This window comes from Pongo abelii, chromosome 13 (genome assembly GCF_028885655.2).
Source record: "Pongo abelii isolate AG06213 chromosome 13, NHGRI_mPonAbe1-v2.0_pri, whole genome shotgun sequence".
Classification (NCBI taxonomy): Eukaryota; Metazoa; Chordata; class Mammalia; order Primates; family Hominidae; genus Pongo; species Pongo abelii.
This window is the reverse complement of record NC_071998.2, coordinates 67,982,315-67,997,299: the sequence shown is the minus strand read 5'-3', so window position 1 is coordinate 67,997,299 and position 14,985 is coordinate 67,982,315. Positions and strand designations below refer to the sequence as shown.

The following is a 14,985-nucleotide window of genomic DNA, read 5'->3' as shown; positions in this document are numbered from 1 at the left end:
TGCAGACACCAGGAACAACAGCATAGACTATTTGGGTTCCACTGGGCTGCCCCATCACTGCTACTGCCATTGACAACATCATACCTGCTGCCCAATGGTCTGAGAACCTGCCCACATGCCTGGCCCACTGCTGCCACCACCAGCATCTGAGCAAGCCAACTGGAAGCCCTAGAATTGGCCAACCTAGACTCACTAACACCAGAGCCAACATATACTGTGGCTTTAAGGACAGGCATGTTCAGCTCACTGCTCCCACCACTAGGGCCTGCAGACTGGCCATCTGGCATCTTAGTTCCCAGTAAAACTTCATCACAGACTTACTAATAACTGCACCCTAAGCCACTGAGGAAATCACAGACACCATTGACACTGTTTACAGCTGAAGAAATCATATAAGGGCTAACTGCATGCACCCAAAATCAAAGCCAAAGTACCATATATATATCTTGTCACAAAAAAGTAGATGTACGTATCTTATATCTTCAGGAAAAAGTCCTCTCCTATGAAAGCAAATTCAAAAAGTTGGACTGTTACACCAGATATCAACATAAAAACACAGGAAACAGGAAAAAGAAAGGTAATAGGACACCTCCAAAGGAACACAATAATTCTCCAGAAACAGATCCCAATCAAAGAGAAATTCACAAAATCTCAAAGATTTCAAAATACTGATTTTAAAGAAGCTCAGTGAGATACAAGAGAATTCTGAAAAACAGAGGAGGAGAAAAACAATTCAGGATATGAATGAGAAATTTCCCAAAAAGAGATACTTTTAAAAAGAATAAAACAGAGATTCTGGAATTAAAGAATTTATTAAATGAAATATGAAATACGTTTGAAAGCTTTAACAATAGACTTGCTCAAGTAGAAGAATCTCAACTTGAATACAGGTCTTTTAATGTTATCAAGTCAGACAAAAATAAAGAAAAAAAGCAAAAAGAAAGTGCAAAGCCTTTGTGACATTTGGGACAACATACATAAAGCAACCAAAATTTAAATTATCAGTGTCCTCAAGGATAGAGAATGAAAATGTTAGAAAACATATTTAATGAAATAATAGATGAAAACTTTCCATGTTTAGAAAAGACTTAGACATCCAGATATAGGGGGCTCAAAGATGCTCAAACAGATACAATGCAAAAAGGTCTTCTCCACAGCATATTATAGTCAAACTGTCTAAAGTTAATGACAATGAGGATTCTAACAACAGCACAAGAAAAGTTTATAGTCACCTATAAAGGAACCAGTATCTGACTAACAGCAGACTTCTCATTAGAAACCTTACAGGCCAGAAGAGAATGGGATGGCATGTGAAGAGTACTGAATGAAAAAAGATTGCACCCAAGGATACTATATGCAGCAAAATTACTCTTCATAAATAAAGAAAAAATAAAGTATTTGTCAGACAAGCAAATGCTGAAAGAATTTATGACCACTAGACTGGCCCTACAAGAAAGGCGCAAAGAAGTCCTAAACCTGGAAGTGAAGTGAAAGGACAACATTTACCACCATGAAAACACATGAGAATATAAAACCCATCGGTTAACCAAACACACAAATGAGGAAGAGAAAGGACTCAAGTGATACTACTACATAAAATTACCAAACCACAATGACAAACAAGAGAAAAAGAAATGAACAAAGGAACCAGAAAACAACTAACTATATGACAAAAACAAAACTTCACATATCAATAATAACCTTGAGTATAAACGGATTAAATTATCCACTTATAAGTTGTAGATTGGATGAATGAATAAAGGAACATGATCTAACTATATGCTGCCTACAAGAAACCCACTTTACTTGCAAAGATACACATAAACTCACAATAAAGGGATAGAAAAAGATATTACATGCAAACAGAAACCAAAAGCAAGCAGGAGTAACTATACTTATGTCAGATAAAACAGAATTCAAAAGACAAAAAATGTGTCAGTGTGTAATAATAAAAGGATCAATCCAGCAAGAGGAAATAACAACTTTAAATATATATGCTCCCAAAACTGGAGCACTCATATTCATAAGCAAATGTTACTATATCTGAAGAGAGAGACTCCAGTACAATAATAGTAGGGGACTTCAACACTCCACTATCATCGTTAGACAGACCATGAAGACAGAAAATCAACAAAGAAACATTGGATTTAATCTGGACTTTAGACCAAATTGACCAAACAGACATTTAGAAAACATTTTATCCAGCAACTATAGAATATACATTCTTCTTATCAGCACATGGAACATTCTTTATAATAGACCATGTTTTAGGCCACAAAACAAGTCTCAACACATTTTAAAAAGTCAAAATTATACTGTTATTTTCTCAGACCACAATGGAATAAAACTAGGAATCAATACCAAGAGGAACTTTGGAAACTATAAAAATACATGGAAATTAAACAACATACTATTGAATCATTATTTGGTCAATGAAGAAATTAAGATGGCAATTTAAAACATTTTTGAAACAAATGAAAATGGAAACACAATTTACCAAAACCTGTGGGATACAGAGAAGGGAGTGTTCAGAGGGAAGTTTATAGCAATAAACATCTACATCAACAACAAATAGCCTAATGATACATCCCAAAGAACTAAAATACAAGAACAAACCAAACCCAACATTAGTAAAAGGAAAGAAATAATAAAGATCAGAGCAAAACTAAATGAAATAGAGACTAAAAAAAGTACAAAAGATCAATGAAATGAAAAGTTGGTTATTTGAAAAGATAAACAAAATTGATAAATCACTAGCTAGACTAACCAAAAAGAGAGAAAACCCAAATAAACATAATCAGAAATGAAAAAGGAGACATTACAACAAATACTACAGAAGTACAAATGATCATCAGAGATTATTATGAACAACTATACACTGATAAGCTGAAAACCTAGAGGAAATGGATAAATTCCTGTAAATATACAACCAACCAACCAAGCTTGAATCAGGAAGAAATAGAAAACCTAAACCAATCAATTACAATTACTGGGATTGAATCAGTAATAAAAATATCTCCCAACAAAGAAAAAGCAGGACCAAATGGATTCACAGCCAAATTCTACCAAATGTATAACGAAGAACTAATACCAATCTTCCTGAAACTATTCCAAAAGATTGAAGAGGAGGGAACTCTCCCTAACTCATTCTACAAGGTCAGCATTACCCTGATACCAAAACCAGGCAAGGACACAACAGAAAAAGAAAACAACAGGCAGATATCCCTGATGAACATAGATGCAAAAAATCTTCGACTAAATACTAGCAAATCAAATCCAACAGTACATTATGAACATAATGCACCATGACCAACTAGAATTTATACCAGGGATACAAGAATGGTCCAACGTATGCAAATCAATAAACATGATATATCACATCAATAGAATGAAGGACAAAAACTATGTTATTACCTCAATAAATGGAGAAAGAGCATTTGACAAAATTCAACATACCTTCATGATAAAAACTCAACAAACTAGAAATAGAAGGAACATACCTTGAAATAATAAAGCTATGAAAACCTCACAGCTAACATCATACTGAACTGGGACAAGGTGAAGCTCTTTCTTCTAAGGTATGGAACAAGACAAGGATGCTCACTTTCACCACTCCTATTCAACATAGTACTGGAAGTCCTAGCCAGAGCAGTCAGGCAAAAGAAAGAAATCAAAGACATCCAAATTGGAAAAGAGGAAGTCAAATTGTACCTCTTTGCGGGTGATATAAACTTATTTTTTCCTGAGTGTGCCTGAAGGAGACACATTTTATTAGACATTTGAAATGTTATAATCTATAAACAAGATATGATTTCATATCTAGAAAAACCTAAAGACCACCAAAATAAACTCCTAGATTTGATAAATTTCTATAAAGTTATAGGACACAAAATCAACATACAAAAATTAGTACCATTTCTATACACCAATTGTGAACCAGCTGAAAAAGAAATCAAGAAAGCAATGCTATTTATAATAGCTATAAAGAAATAAAATACCTAGGAATAAATTTAATCAATGAGGTGAAAGATCTCTGCAAAGAAAACTACAAAATGCTACTGAAATAAATTGAAAAGGAAACAAATGGAATTAGACATCCATGCTCATGGATCGGAAGAATTAACATAATTAAAATGACCATATTTCCAAAAGTAATCCACAGGTTTAATGCAATCCTTATCAGAATACCAATGTCATATTTCACGGCATGAGAAAAAAAAATCCTGAGTTTCATGTGGAAGCAAAAAAGAGCCTGAATAGCCAAAGCAAAGCAATCCTGAGCAAAAAGAACAGGTCAGAAGCGATGCCTCACACCTGTAATCCCAACATGTTGAGAGGCCAAGGCGGGAGGACCACTTGAGGCCAGGATTTCAAGACCACCCTGGACAACACAGTGAAATGCTGTCTCTATAAAAAAATTTTTAAAAATTAGCTGGATGTGGTGGCACACACCTGTAGTCCCAGCTACTTGGGAGACTGAGACAGGAGGATCACTTGAGCCCAGGAATTTGTGGCTGCAGTAAACTAAGATTGTACCTCAGCACTCTGGCCTGGGCAACAGAATGAGACCCTGTCTCTTAAAAAAAAAAAAAAAAAAAAAAAAAGGTGCTTCTGTACAGCAAAGGGAACAGTCAACAGAGTGAATAAAACAACTTGTTGAATGGGAGAAAATATTTGCAAACTATTAATCAACAACGGGTTAATATCCAGAATATACAAGGAACTCAAATAACTCAACAACTTAAAATCAAATAATGCCATTAAAAAGTGGGCTAAGAATATGAATATGAATGTTTTTAAAAGACATACAAATGGCCAACAGGTATGTGAAAAAATGTTCAACATCACTGATTGTCAGGAAATGCAAATCAAAACCATAATGAGATACCACCATTCCCTAGCTGGAATAGCTACTACTAAAAAGACAAAAAATGACATGCTGGCAAGGATGCAGAGAAAAGGGAACTCATACACTGTTGGTGGGAATGTAAACTAATATAACCACTATAGAAAACAATATGGAGAATTCTCCAACAACTCAAAATAGATTACCATACAATCCAACAATCCTATTACTAGGTATTAATCCAAAGAAAAAAAAATCTGTATATCACAGGAATACCTGCGCTTGCATGTTTATCACAGCCCTATTCACAATAGCAAAGATAAGGAATCAACCTAAGTGTCCATTGATGGACAGATGGATAAAGAAAGTGTGGTATATATACATAGTGGAATACTATTCAGCCATAGAAAAAGAACGAAATCATGTCATTTGCAGCAACATGGATGGAAATGGAGGTCATTATGTTAAGTGGGATAAGCCAGGCACAGCAAGACAGATACTGCATGTTCTCACTCATAGGTGGGAGATAAAACACTTTGTCTTGTGGAGCCGAGAATAGAATAATAAATACCAAAGGCCAGGAAGAGGGTGTGGGTGGGAGGGAAGGATGAAGGGAGGTTGATTAGTGGGTACAATCATGCAGTTAGATAGAAGAAATAAGCTCAATATTTGATAGCAAAGTAGAGTGACCATAATTAGCAACAGTGTATTGTATACTCAAAGTAGCTAGAAGAGAGGACTTGAAATGTTACTGACACATAGACATGATAAATACTCAAGGTGATGGATACCCCAAATACCCTGGCTTGATTTTATGCATGTAACAGATATTCATAGGTACCCCATAAATATGTAAAATACTTTGTATCCATAAAAAAGATGCATGCAGATGTAAAAAAATGCACATATGGCAAATAGGAGAAATATATTATTTTTGATATCTCAAATTAGAAAAATAATTATTCAAAAATTCTCTGTGATTAAAACTTGTTAGCATGACCCATTGACTTTGTCTGATATAAGAGGTACTCCCAAATCAAGTTAGGACTTGAAAATTCTTTATCAAAATGAGACCCAAAGATGATAGAAAGTAGCAGGAAATATTTGGAATTGCTGCTCTTCTTAGTTAGGCAATAAAGATGGTTTTGCAGATTAAAGAATCAAAAGACTAATAAGGCAGGGCACGGTGTCTTACACCTGTAATCCAGCACTTTGGGAGGTCAAGGTGGGCAGATAGCTTGAGTCCAGAAGTTCGAGACCAGCCTGGCCAACATGGTGAAACCCCGTCTCTACTAAAAATACAAAAATTAGCCAGGTGTGGTGGTGCATGCTTGTAATCCCAGCTGCTCGGGAGGCTGAGGCAGAAGAATTGCTTGAACCTGGGAGGCGGAGGTTGCAGTAAACCAAGATCGTGTGACTGCACTCCAGCCTGCGCAACAGAGCGAGACTCTGTCTCTCTCACGCACACACAAAAAAAACCTAACAAAAATAATACAACATATTTTGAATTCTGCTCCATTGTTCTGCTGTTGTTTTTTAATCTTAAACTGTGTATTGAGCCTCATCACTTAGTTTCTTTCAACTCTTTTTTATTTTGAAAGCCTCGTATTAACCTCTTTTGTTGAGACAGCAGCCATGAACTCTGTCTCCAATTGTTTCTAGTTCTCTGTTGCCTAGAATTATTGCTACTTCTCCTTTTATGGTGAAAAATAGCACCTCCTCTATTCGCAAGAACAGAAGCTGGGAGAGTGACCTGGCTGTGATGGTGATGTAGGGGCTGGACAGAAACTGGCAGGAGTAACTTGAAGAAGTGAATCTTATCGACACTTTAAAAATGTTTTCCCCCGGAAACTGAAAAACAGAGCTCCAGAGGGGATATTTTATTCATGCAGAAATAAAGTTGGAACTTGCTTGGAAAAAAAAAAATCAACTAAACTGAATGTAATGCAATAGCTTGAGCATTCCAGTCCCAGGCATATTCTATTAGCACAGGTTCCCCTTTGAAGGGCCCCAGAGAAGTGTTTCCCAACCAGCCTGTGGACCGGGTGCATCCAAACCCCTGGAATACTGGTGAAAAATGTATATTTTCAAATCTGTCAAAATTATTAGACCTGACAAGGGGCCCAAGAATCTGCATTTTTAATCAGCATCCCTCTCCCTCATTGGATGCTGTCCTGCACTTAGGTAGGGAGTCATTTGGAATTTCTCTCAGCATTAGCTGATTCTCTCTTAAATCAGTATCTTTTTTGTTTTGGTTTTTGTTTTTCCTAGACGGAGTCTCACATGTCGCCCAGGCTGGAGTGCAGTGGCGCGATCTCGGCTCAGCTCAGAGCAACCTCCGCCTCCTGGGTTCACGCCATTCTCCTGCCTCAGCCTCCCGAGTAGCTGGGACTACAGGAGCCCGCCACCACACTCGGCTAATTTTTTGTATTTTTAGTAGAGACGGGGTTTCACCGTGTTAGCCAGGATGGTCTTGATCTCCTGACTTCATGATCCTCCCGCCTCCGCCTCCCAAAGTGCTGGGATTACAGTCGTGAGCTACCGCGCCCGGCCCATAAATCAGTATCTTTAACAAGCCCCAGGGTTGCAGTACACACAGGTGCAGAAACTCCTGCGGCATGGGTAGCTACTGCCCAAGGTCAGTCATGAGTTCTCTGGGGCCAAGCAGAGTGCCCCCAAAGGCCTGGCACCATCCTCTGGGCAGGCCTCTTTGCTGCTGAAAACCGCTCCTTCCTAAAGATTACAAAAGGAATTTTCTTAAGTCCTTTATCCCCCCCATTAAAAAGCCCTGAAATGGAACCTGAGCCTCCCAGTGTGCTGGCACCTGGCCTCAAGTGTCTTCATCAGAGCCCCTGCTCGCTGGTGAGGTTGCTTTGCATACACAACAGACTCATCTACTCTGAGGGGGAAATCCACCTCCTTGTTGCTTTTCAAAACAGAAGCCATCCTGACTGTCTACAGCCAATACACACCCATTCATGAATATTTTATTAGGCTCTTACTCTGTGCTCTTTTAGGCTCCAAAGATACCAGGAAACGAGAAAAAGAAAAAAGATCCCTGTCCTTAGAGAGCCAACCTGCTGGTCACATCCGTTATGCGCATGTCTGTCTTCCGCCTGTTGGGCACATAGATGATTTAGACAGCATGAGCAACATCCAGAACTGTGTCCTCATTCTTGTTCTGACTTCTTTTGTTCTGTTTACATTGTCTCATGCAAAACTGAGCTACAAACAGTGGCTTCTCACGATGGTTTCAGAACACATCACAGACAATTGGGAGATGGTGCTTCCTATCTAGGAAGCTTTATCAGCCTGCTTTGGCTCTCTGGGAGGCAGTCTTTCTGAATTTTACATAAACATTAGAACAATTGGCTTTCTGTTTTGATGTCCTTGGACTATAACTTGGGAAAGATTTATGTTGCTTTGGCCTCTGTTTCCTCCTGGCTCCTAAAGGCCTTTTGTACTTATACGAGTTTCAATCCTTGGTTATTTTGTATTGGGATGAGGTTAATGGGTAGAATTTCAGAAGACTCTAGAGAGAAGAGTGGTGGAATCTCCTTTAAGGATGAAAAGTAAACGGGTAAATTTCACATAAGAAATGATAATTCATATGTATTATTTTCCAAAATGTGGTTCCCAGATCACTGGTGATAGACAGGATTTTTTATTTGAAATATTGCTGAAGTCATTTGTTTTGTTATATTTAGTTTGATCATGGCAAATAATACTGGTCTTTTACTTGTGACAGGTTTCCTTTCATTACAAGTTTATTGAAATAATAAAGCTAAATATTAAATAATCACACAGGTGACATATGGGTCTGAGAAATATCACAAGGTTGGTACACAGATAATTGAGGTTTGGGAAACGCTAGTTGAGTGGAAGGCCAGGAGCAAGTGTCTTGTAGGAAAACTCCCAGCCTGCAAGGTCAAAGGCTCACAGCTCTCACCCACAGTAAGCAGGAAGCTGGTGGAGGTGAGCTTTATAGAAAGGAAATTATCTGTATGTGCCAACTAGCAAGGTCTCTATGTTCAATTTAACCAGTAATTGAGTGTCCGCCCTGGAAAAGGAAATATCTCAAGTTTAGGGTGAGAGGGGAGGCAGAGGATCCAAGGCAAACCTGTATAGCAGGAGACTTGGGAGATTATGGGAGCCTTAGACCAGGAGCAGTTTTATCCCCTGCTGAGAGGTCAGAGAGGATCCACGCAGAGAAAGGGACGTTAAGTCCTCTAGTGAATATATTACTGGCCAGGGTGCCTTCCCCAGAAGGTTGCCACTGATTTTATGACAAAGGACAGTTGCAGTTGGATGATGGTGAGCAACTATCTCAAATATATCAGGTGCCAGGCCAGGCATGGTGGCTCACGCCTGTAATCCTTGCACTTTGAGAGGCCAAGGCAGGAGGATGGCCTGAGCTCAGGGGTTTGAGACCAGCCTGGGCAACATGGCAAAACCCTGTCTCTACTAAAAATACAAAAATTAGCCAGGTGTGGTGGCGCATGCCTGTAATCCCAGCTACTGGGGAGGCTGAGGCACGAGAATTGCTTAAACCCAGAGGTGGAAGTTGCATGCAGTGAGCTGAGATCATGTCACTGCACTCCAGCCTGAGCAACAGAGCAAGACTCTGTCTCCAAAATATATATATATATGGTGCTGAAAGTTTAAAAGTACTTATTACCATTGTTGGATTTTATTTTCAAATATGAAAACAGAGAAAAACTAAATGGAGAAGAGCCGTTTCCCCTAATTATATTTGAAACAGAGTCTAGAGACGGAACTGTAGTTTTATTCTTTCTTTCGCTCCGTGACTTTATGGATTGGGTCCAGGATTGCAAGCCCTCTGGACTGTGACCCCTCCACCCCTAGCCTCATTACATGTAAGTGAATCCCTTTGGAACCAGACACCAAAATTGACCTTTCAGTTAAAAGACCTCCCACTCCTTGTAAACCAAAAAGCTGCTGCCAGGGTGAGGGTTTCTGTTCTCTTCACTGTGTGTAGCTGTTCAGGCTGCAGAGGACCCTCCACCAGCACATGCATTTTATGGGGATGCAGGTGAGAAATTCCTCGCAAAGAGATAAAAAACAAGGCAGAGCAGACCCATGCTACTGAAACAAACCACATATATTCTAATAGGTAGTTAGGTAGGATCTACGTCACCCAGTCCTCCAATCACCAATAATTTTCACTCTAAAAATCATACCCTTTGGATTTTTCTTTTGCTTTTTGTGAATAAATGAACAATCATATACTTGATGTGTGAGTGTTGAGTTTCTGTTTGGAACAAGTGAGGAAACTCAACTGAGATCCTCAGCTTGAGTTTAACTGGTCCCTGTGGTCCTGGTCACCGCTGTCATTATAGACAGATTGATGCCATCATCTACCTTCCCCTGCATTCACCTGCTGCTGGGACCATCTTATTTATAGCAGATCTCTGCAGGCTGAAAGGTAAAGTTCCAAGGATTGAAATCTCTGTACCAGGTGAAGACTGCACGTAAGCTGATAGGAGCGATGGATGAGACCATGTACTTGGGGGAAATAAGCAGTGTAAAATCAGCTCATAACTAGGGGTAACACCCCATAACTAGGGGTGCTATCCTGGGACGTGCATACACCAACATAAACCTGCATTTGGACCCAGGCCACAACACTTCCAAACTGAGTGACTTTGGACAACCAATTTAATCTTTCTGATTTTCCATTTCCCTTCTGGAAAAAAAAATACACTAGCTGGGTGATGCTGAGGCTTAAATGAGAGTGGAGGATCTCTGCAAGGTGAGTCTCTTTGCTCTCTCAGCCCTCGGTTCTGTGTGTCTTTCAGTCCCTCTTCTTTGCCTTTACTCTGCCCTCTTTTGCCCCACATTTGGTTTTTTAATTCTTTGAACAACCACAATTTAAAACTAAAGAATATTTTAAAATATGGATATTTATTGAATACATCTATATCTTCTCTTGTATGAACCCTTAAAATCACTTTTAACATTTTCTTTTTGAAATACTCCATGTCTGAAATAAAAAATGGGTGGCTTTGAAAAAATGTTTGTGTGTTTGGGGCTGGAGGTGGGGTTAGCTTTAACTATTAATAACATTGTAAGTGAATGGCTCTTTCTTATTAGCAAAAAGATTCTCTTAGTGTAGATTTTTGGGTATGTCTTGAGTGATTTTTCTGGCTTCAGGACCAAAACCACAGCCTGTCTTGAGGTGATTACATAATCTCTGCATTCACATCAGCTTCACAATGTGTAAATATAGCCATATTAATGTTTGCTTGGGGTAATCTAGCACTGGATTGTGGCTCAACTCTGCCGGGTAGAATAAGAGACCGACGTGGCCGTATCATAGTCACATGCAGGGACTCCAAGATGCTGCAGGAGTAGAGAGCTAATCTGACTTGGGACTTTGAACCCAGCTTGGACAGTATAAGGTCTTTCTACAGGTCCTCACTTCTCATATAGGGTTTGTGCAGCCAAGAGTCATTACAAAATGGTGGCTCCCAGGGGCACGTGGTCTCATCACAGTTTATCCTTGTTCAATTCATGTCTCGTTTTTCTGAGGTTGTCCATGATATAAGACCTATGGAGGAAACCTGCTGACTTCTCATGTTTGTTCCATTCAGTCCTTCATTGACCATTTCTTTGGGTGCTTTCTATAAAGCAGGCACATTGTTCGTGGTACCCAAATGTGTGAATCTCGGGCCCTGCCTTTACTGGATGAAAGGTATGGTGAGAGATATATTTGCAAGCAAGCATTTAGGCGATGTTCTGCTTCTGGGTATCCAAGGCACTTTGAGGGCCTAAAGCAGGCAGGGCTAACTGTTGGTGGCATGCAGGGGAAGGAAATCCTTTCTAGGATACGTGATGTCTGTGGTGAACATTGAAGGCCAAGGCGTTGACACCTGACTTCCAGCCCCAATTCTGCATCTGCACCCAACCTTGGCTTGTCCCCTGACTAATTACCAGTTTTCTGGTCTCTGAGATGGGAGGACAGTGTCTACCTATCCTGTCTCTGGAGGCTGAAACAAGGCCAGTGAGACTGTGTGTGAGGACACTCCCCATCTGGGGGTTCTCCCATGTGCCCCAGCAGCCTGAGCCTGCGAGACAGTGGGTTGGCTGAGGTTTGAGGTTCAGTGTGTAAGTGTGGACTTTGGGTTTCTCCCCTTTAGATCAGATTGAGACATTCTTCTCTAATAATTGAGTTTGTCATTGTAGTTCAATTCTGAGTAAATCCCAGTTCTTTCTCTTGCCGACTGTGAACTTGCAGAGATTATTTAACCAATTAGAATCTTAGGTTTCTTATCTGTAAAATGAAGATGATAATTGTATTCGTCTGTTTTCACATTGCTACGAAGAAATCCCTGAGACTGGGTAATTTATAAAGAAAAGAGGTTGAATTGGCTCACGGTTCCACAAGCTGTACGGGAAGCATGATGCTGACGTCTGCTCAGCTTCTGGGGAGGCCTCAGGAAGCTTACAATCATGGTGGAAGGTAAAGGGGGAGCAGGAACTTCATGTGGCCAGAGCAGGAGCAAGAGAGAGTGAGGGGGAGGGGTGCCATACACTTTTAAACAACCAGATCTTGCAAGAACTCTCATGAGAACAGCACCAAGGTGAGGGTGCTAAAGCATTCATGAGAAACCACCCCCATGATCCAGTCACCTCCCACCAGGCCCCACCTCCAACACTGGGGATTACAATTCAACGTGAGATTTGGGTAGGGACACAGGTCTGAACTGTATCAGCAATAGCATATATTTCATCAAGTGGTTGTGAGGAGCCATGAATAGGATACATCATGTTCCAAACATGGTAAAGGGGTGTCATATGATAAATTATCTTTATCAAAGAAAATATTAGCAAATATTTTAATTCTGTTGTCTAAATTGCTATCACTTATACTGCAACTTTTACTACCTTTTCAAACAAACTCTCAATCTAATATGAATGTAGGGTTTTGATGTCATTTTTCACATATGTTCTATCTGGACTTCTAATGCACATTTAAGAACAATAGGGATGGCTTCATACTGTAACACGTTCCTTGGCTGCCATGTGCAAGTGTTGTGAGTTTCGAGGACCTCCTGAACTGTGTGTTGAGACGTGAAAAGAAGCAAGCACATAGACATTTGGCACCGCTGGGAAATGGTGCTTTCTTGTGCAGGGATGAAGAATATTTGTGTATCTGAAAGGAAGGAGTTGACTGATTCATGAGTCTTTTTCTCTCCTCCAAGTGTTCCTATGGCTCAAACCCTCCCTGCACCCTGACGCAGCCCTATCACTGCCACTGCCATCTTCGCAGTGACAAAGCTTTCAAATGCTCAGGTCTTTCAGACATGGTTGCCTGTTTTTCAAGGACTTAGGGCAAGGATTTGGGGAAGCATTTCCCTGGACTGAGGATGGCACTTGCCTGAGGCTTGGGCTGGCATTGCTCTGTAGCCTAAAACTGCATAACCATTTGGCAGTCCCTTCCAAATCCAACCCATCAACCTATTAATTGGGATGTGGATTAATACTGCCAGGAGGTCATCTGTTTCTCCGTGTGTTCCTTTGGAAGTCTGCTGACAGTGTTTTCCACTTGTTTTGTCTTATAGGAACTGGTGAAAGTGGGAAAAGCACCTTTATCAAGCAGATGAGAATTATCCATGGGTCTGGTTACAGCGACGAAGACAGAAAGGGGTTCACGAAGCTGGTTTACCAAAACATATTCACCGCCATGCAAGCCATGATCAGAGCGATGGACACGCTAAGGATACAGTATGTGTGTGAACAGAATAAGGTAACGTGCTTAGGGAGTGCTTGCCCTATTTGTGAATGTGTGCCTGCCCACTCTGGTTAGCACAAAGATTCCCTCAGTGCTTTGGTCAGATGCCAGAAGACGCTCTTGTTCCCTGGGGTGTGGGGATCACTGAGAGGAGTTTAAGGAATTTAGTTAGCCCCCTGGTCTTCTTTCTGCAGGACTTCTCTCATGGTGGTAGAGTGAGGCTACGCAGTGTGCAGGGATTCCGAAGTTCGGGCTGTTATTTAGGTTGCTTATTTCCGGCGCTGAGAAAAGGAAGTCATACATTTTCTCTTTCTGCTAAGAGACCCAGTTAATTTCTTCATTGGAGCAATGGGGACATTGGGTTTACAGTGGCCAGCATTTCAAGAATTCCCAGTCTCGGAAATGTTTTCACTAATTGCTGCAGACTACTCAGAGAAATCAGTGAGTTTTGTTTGTTTTTTCTGGGAGTTCACCCTTCTTGGGAACTAAGTGACTGGCTCATGAGCACAACGCTAATGGCCCAGCCAGCAATGTGCTCCCATAAAGTGCTGGTGTCAAGCTGCCATTTGCTTTCCCCTCACCACCAGTTACTTAAAATACAAATCTGCTGAAAACCAGAGGAAAATAATGAGGCAGGAAGGAGAGAGGAGGAGGAAAATAAAATTTTATATGGTATATTGGAACGCAAATCCGGAGGAGAATAATACTGTGTCTGAGTTCATTAAGCAACTAGATTAGAAATAAGAGTTTATTTAAAATAATTGATACCAAATTACAACATGACATGATGATAAAGAGAAAAATTCTGTGTCAGATGGGTCTCTCGTGGATCTGTGAAGAAGGAATTTAGCTAGTAAAATGCCAGAATTGCATGGGCTTTAGTATGGACCCCTAAGGACAACTTTATTATGAACTTGTGGCACCTATACTCATATATATATGATTTTAAAAAGTTTTAAAGCAATCAATTTAAATTTTTACGGGATTACATAGGAAAACACAGTAGGCACCAAATTTTAGACTTACCTTTACCTCATCTCTACAATCTATGTCTTTACCATCATTTCCTTGCAGTCCTGAAGAAATGAAGGAACACATCTTGCCTACAATTTCACCCTGCAACAGAGTCATGCTAAAACTTGTGTAGGATGGGCCGGGCACGGTGGCTTACGCCTGTAATCCCAGCACTTTGGGAGGCCAAGGCAGGTGGATCACCTGAGGTCAGGAGTTCGAGACCAGCCTGGCCAACATAGTGAAACCCCATCTCTACTAAAATTATAAAACATTAGCTGGGTGTGGTGGCAGTCACCTGTAATACCACCTACTAGGGAGGCTGAGGCAGGAGAATCACTTGAACCTGGGAGGTGGAGGTTGCAGTAAGCCA

The 14,985-nt window shown here is 40.3% G+C and overlaps 1 protein-coding gene across 1 annotated transcript in view; it reads left to right on the top strand.

Annotated features, from left to right (window-relative positions):
• GNA14 (G protein subunit alpha 14) overlaps positions 1 to 14,985 on the top strand; it is a 228,654-nt gene that overhangs the window by 108,710 nt on the left and 104,959 nt on the right. Inside the window, exon 2 of the mRNA XM_009244532.4 lies at positions 13,432 to 13,616. Coding sequence (XP_009242807.2) covers positions 13,432 to 13,616 — 185 coding nt within the window. The remainder of the gene's footprint in view (positions 1 to 13,431; positions 13,617 to 14,985) is intronic.